The 5,907-nt window shown below is 42.2% G+C and overlaps 1 protein-coding gene across 1 annotated transcript in view; it reads left to right on the plus strand.

Moving 5' to 3' along the window:
• The window catches only part of sbno2b (strawberry notch homolog 2b), a 70,416-nt gene extending 68,790 nt beyond the window's left edge, over positions 1 to 1,626 (plus strand). Inside the window, exon 32 of the mRNA XM_008407247.3 lies at positions 173 to 1,626. Within this exon, the coding sequence (XP_008405469.1) occupies positions 173 to 1,290 (1,118 nt within the window). The 3' untranslated portion in view covers positions 1,291 to 1,626. The remainder of the gene's footprint in view (positions 1 to 172) is intronic.
• Positions 1,627 to 5,907: the final 4,281 nt, after the last annotated feature.

A 5,907-nucleotide genomic window follows, 5' to 3' on the forward strand; every position in this document is an offset into this window, starting at 1 on the left:
TTTATGATAAAATTTGAAAAAGTTGCAGTTAAATTAATACATTTCCAAGGTAACATTACATTTGAATTAAGGGGGCTGCTGAACAGAGAGTTGTTTGATGTGTTTAAGAAGCGTTTGGTCGGTCTCTCAGGACTCATTCGTTTCTCTCTCTCTCCACGGTGGCTGCACACAGGCATCAAGATCCCAGAAAACTGCGTGGCCCGCGTGCGCGAGGAGCTGCTGCAGATGGACGAGGAGGTGAAGCGGAGGCGGAAAGAGAAGGAGCAGCAGGAGCGCGTGCGCAAAATGGAGCAGGAGAACAAGCACCTTCTGGAGAACCTGTACAGCCAGAAGCACCTCCAAACCCAGTCGCTCGCCCATACCCTGGTGTCCAACCAGTTCACCAAACAGAACATGAACGCTCTGCAGAGGACTCAGCCCGGCAGCTTCTCCCAGCCGTCCTCCCACAGCCTGTCGCTGTTCCCTCTCAACGGCTGGCCCAACAACTCCTCCTCCACCTCGTTGTCCTCTTCCTCCTCCGCCACCAACGGCCAGGCCTGCCAGCCCAGCCACAGATTCCCCCCGTTCTACAACTCGCCGCCTTTCATGCCTTTCCCTCAATCCAAGAACCCGCCGCTCCAGCTCACCCAGTTCTCGCCGGCTCCCCTCCTACCTTCCAAGAATCCTTTGGACGAAATCTTGGACCTGACCGTGAGCCCAGATTCTTCGTCTCCGGACAGCACCGCCAACCCGGCCGCCTTCGTGGATGATTTCAACCTGGACGTTCTCTTGGGCCCGACGGCGCCGGACATGTTGACCGCCCCGCAGCAGACGCAGCTGCCCCAGCTCGACCTGCAGCACATCCTGCAGCACACGTCGGAGACGGCGGCAACGCCGTCCAGCCAGTTCGACCTGCAGCGTGCGCCGGAGCCTCAGCAGCAGGAGCAGCAGACACAGGAGCAAAGCCGCGACTTGTTGGTCAACAACCACCAGGACATACTAGAGCTACTTTGCGCCGCCCTGCCGCCGACCCCGCCCGCGCAGAAAGCCGTCTCGTTGTCTTCCGCCCTCTCCCACTACCCCAATCCGTCCTCCTCGTCCTCGTCATCCTCCTCCTCATCCTCGTCCTCGCTGTACTCCAGCGCGGTGCACTCCTCCTGCTTTCCGGCGAACTCGCTGCTGCCGCTCTCGGACCCTTTGCCCAACGGCCAGTGCGGCGCGGGCGCGCTGGACGTCCGCGAGGCTCTGAACAGCATGCTGCAAGCCGGACCCGACCGCAAGTCCGTCATCCAGTACCGTCAGCAAGACTGAGAGCTCAAATCGTTACAAACTGTCTGGAATCTGTCCTGTTTTTTTTTTGTTTTATTTTTTTGGTGTTTAGGTTTTTGTCTTTTTGTTTTTTTTTAAAGCAGATCGCATCTTGTTTGCTGCTGTCTAGAACCTGTCCTACCCTCCTTCCTCTCCCCCTGACCCTCTGACCCCTGACCCCCTCAGGGCCTATAGTCATGTCACTGCCTGTCCTGTGCTGGACTCCCTCCTGCCCCCGTCCCACCCTGAGGTGATGGCAGACTCAGTCGATAACAGATTTCTGCACCAAAGTGTGCCCTACACAGTAAATGGCAGCTGTTTTAAAAGTAAAAAACAAAACAGGAAGTGACAAAATAACCACCTTTTAGTGGAAAAAAAATAACCAGGAGCTGTCAAGAAACATAAAACTTATTCACTGAGGCAAGGAAATCTTTAAGGAAAACAAAAACAGAACAAAACAAACAACAAATCCTGCTGCTGATTCGTAAAGAGTGAAATTGCTGGAAGCTCTAAAAATGCCTCTCACCATTTACGACTTTTTGCTTTTTCTGTTAATTTTCTGGAAAAAAAAAAACAGTGTGCTGAGTTTGAGTGAAGCAAAACAAAACAACAGAGAGAGTGAAAGAGAAAACACAAAATCTTTTAGCTGGTTAGCCACGAAATGCCTCCTTTTTCTGTTCATTTCCTCCACATCGTCCCTCCTGGTTCTCCCCCTGCTCCTATGAACACTAGCGCGAGGAAGAAGAAGGGGAGGAAGATCAGCCTGCTGTTGCGACAAACAGTGCCTTCAGAGAAAAACCTATAAATGCAGTCTTTAATACTCCATGTAGCCTAATGTATAGATTTGTACACTTGAGCGGTGGTTTTATTCTTAATTTAATACATGTGTATTTGTATTTAACTTTGACCCCATGAATGAGTGAGTGAGTCAGCCGCCACTTGGTCGGTCTTTGCCGGTGTAAAGTCGTCTGCTCTGCTGCTCTTTGGTTGGGAAAACAAATCAGGGAGGGGTTTCAAGGCGTCGAGAGGTGAAGCGAGCGGACAGACTCACACGCGACAGCTTGGTCAACACCTGGTCAGACGCTCGCAGGTTATCAGGTCTCTGAAACGGAAAACACTACGCTCAGAGAAGCCCCGTCACGTTCTCGCACCAGGACCGCCGGACCAGATGGCGTCTTTCTTCTCTGCCATTGCCCTCCTCCTCCTTTCTTCGTCTTCGTCCTCCTCTTTCCTGTTCCAAAATCTCCGTCTTGTCTTGATTGGTTTTTTTTGTTTTGTTTTGTTTTAGCATTCATCCGATGCAGATTCTGTTTTAAATTGGAGCTCTTTGAGAGTTTTTAAAATGTGTGTTTGCGTCACTATTTTGTCCTCTTGAATTTGTTTCCCCATCTGTAGGCATGGGCTGGTATGAGATCCTGGTGTAAAAATGACAATGACATTTTTAATGAAGCAGAAAAGAAACGATTTCTACTAAAATATAGTCAAATATTTCTTATTTTTAAAGTATAAAATAATATTATATCTATTACATTTATGTGTTTATCAGCTACCTTTCAGCCAGCTGACCAGTAGTGAGCAGCGGTACTCATGTGAAGCAACTTTAAATGGTCAACCTTGATAACCGTGACCAGCTCATGCCTCGTTTCAGTCTCTAAAACCCGTGAAAAGAAAAAAGAAAAACGCATTGTTTTGTTTTGTTTTTTTATTTTTATTTTTATCCATCATCTTCAACATAGGAAGACAGAAAGCTCGAGCAGCTATGCTGTCGTTTTTTCAGCTCTCAGCGTGTGTGATGTCTCCTAAAGCTCCCGACTGTCTGGTGATATTGGTGTGTGAAAACAATGCACTGTAGCTGGTTCGTGACAAATTGCCAGAAGTTCAACTTGTCGAAAAAGCAATAACCAATACAATAGTTTTGAAACAAAACAAAACAAACAAACAAACAAACAAAAAAAAAAAACACGCCGAAAAGTTTACGCTCGAGCAGGCAAGGCTTTGCGGCTGTCGTCGTAGTCGTGGTTTGAGTCTTTATTTCCGTCACGTTCTGTTTTTGTAAAGTACACTTTGGCTCGGTGAGCGTGACGAGTTCTTGGTGTTTTTACTTATTGCTATTCTGAAACCTATTGTTATTTATATTTAAGGGATATTTAGATTTTAGATATGTTATCTTCTTATAATAAATAGTCCGTGGTATATTTTGGTCAGGGAAGTTACTTTGTGTTGAAGATTGCTTAAAGAGTAAAACAAATTTTATTATAACCTGCCACCAAATAAGATTGCACTGTTCTGTACTGCTGTACAGTGTCTGGGTTCATTTTTAGCTCCCGCTGTCCTCTCGACCCGTTCGTCCCAGAAATACCAAAGTGTCCCACACAGACAGACACCCCTAAAGATACTGGCTCCAACATGTGAGACCTTTTATCAATCTCAGGAAGAAACCCACCGTGTCAGGGCGTTCACACAATTATATTTTTTTGTTTTGTTTTGGGTTTTTTTCCCCCCTTGTAACAGTGATGAAACTAATGCTTCTGGGGTTCGTTTTTTTTTTTGTGTTTGTTTCTTAACTCTGTGCTGTGACTCTTGCTGTATTTATGTTGGAGATTTAATGTGATTAGTTTATTTGTCCTTGTGAAAATGCTAGTGATTTTAAATGTTTATGCCATCTTAGGGCAAAGATCAAAGCCTCTTTCGTTTACCTTTTCTGCGGACAATTTTATTTTTTTTCTCTTTTTTTTTAGCTTCATTTACACCTGGGATATATTTTAACACAGAAATAACAGATCCAAGCCTCTCCCACCCCGTCTCATAGACTCACTCAAAGCAATTCTTTCTCTTTCTCATATTTCTCTTCAGGCACATTCCAAGACGTCAGTCTGCAAAAGCTTTTTTTGTGGGGTTTTTTTTTTGTTTTTGTTTGTCACAAAAGTTAAAGCTTTACATGTTTGAGGGATTTATAGATATATAAATATATATTTACAGCAATTTTATTATTTTATTTGCTTAGGTAGGCCTTTAATCATATATCATTTTGCACTAAGAATGGCATAATCCAGTTACTGTTTGTGTTGGCTATGATTGAGCAGTGCAAGCTTGTCGTCGTCTCTGTTCTTTACAATTGCTCTCTGTATACTGTAACCATGTTTCTCGTTCCTTCACCATTTGCATATTATTATATAAATGTTATCACTCTGAAATAATTTATTGCTAACAAAAAAAATGACACAAAAACATGCTACTGATTGTATGTATTTTTAAACAAAGCCTATTTTTTCTGTAAAAAAAAAAAAAAAAGACAAAAACTGTGTTCAGCACTTTTATTCTGGGTTTTGCTTTTGTTTTCTATATATTTATAATTTAGATCTAAATGTATATATTGTAAAATTTGTGCCTTTCGACTAATTCTTTAAGAAAAGGTTTTCTACCCATTAAAGGAAGGACTATATGAAACTGCAATCTTAACTTTGTAAACAAATAAAAACTTGAAGATTGCTGAAAAGGAGTCGTGTTTGTTTATTTGAGATTTACGCTTTGCAATATTATTTTGCGTTCATATTTTAAACTCATGAAGAAGACGTAGCACTGAGCAGTCAAAAAAACGTCCCCTGATCGCCCTCTCCTGGATGAATGATGCAACCGCATCAAAGCTGATTTAAACTCCAGATTTGTAATTTAATCAGCAGGAAAATGAAGCTATGAAGGTCTCTGAGGTTTCTCAGGGAGCTTTGAATATCTCTGTTCAATCCACAATCGAGGAGGAAGTAAAAAGGGAAAGGGTAAAGCACAACTGCAAATAGAGACCTGTCTAACTTGATGGAAAAGAAGAAATCTACAGCTACAGACGGGAGAAAATGTGACTCATATTGGAAAGTGACAGGAAGAAATTCGTTGAAAGGAAACACAGATGGGTCCTGTTAAACGGCTAGCTAAAGGCAAATGTTGAATAAGTTGATGTGGTCAAAGCAGAACAGCAATGAATTTTGAGGAATAATGCATGATGCTGTGAGGATGTATTTCATAGCAGGAATAGTTGGGAATCTGGTCGATTAGTGGAGTTAAATATCGAACAAATCTGGAAGAACATTCTGGAAAATATACAAGGACAAAAACCAAAATGATTTGATCAAGCACTGGCCACATGTTTAAGGTGTTTATTTTGATTTTTTTATTTTTTTATTTTTTTTTAGTTACAAAACATATTTCCATCCATTTGACTGGTATGTCCAGCTTCACATGACTCAAAATCCCAATACAATAATGGTTCCAAAATAAATGTGAAAATGTTCAGGGGTGTGACCAATTTTGTGAGGTGACACACAGATTTTTGTTTGTGTTTCATAAAAAACTGAAGTACTGTATTGCTATAATAATAACAATAATAATAATAATAATAATAATAATAATAATAACAATAATAATGATGATGATGATAGAAGTGAACTCACAGCCATTCAGACAATTAGATAATCTGTTATCTTATTTAAAACAGAAACAGACGCATAATGATGTTTTATTCACGTGATCGCAGTCAAAGGTCATGCCTTACAATAAGTGTTGAATCTGTGATCGTAAAATCCGTCTTTTTACGGTCAGAAAGCACGTCATGACGTCGTGAAACTCAGC

This window comes from Poecilia reticulata, chromosome 4 (assembly GCF_904066995.2).
Source record: "Poecilia reticulata chromosome 4, P_reticulata-male-v2, whole genome shotgun sequence".
NCBI lineage: Eukaryota > Metazoa > Chordata > Actinopteri > Cyprinodontiformes > Poeciliidae > Poecilia > Poecilia reticulata.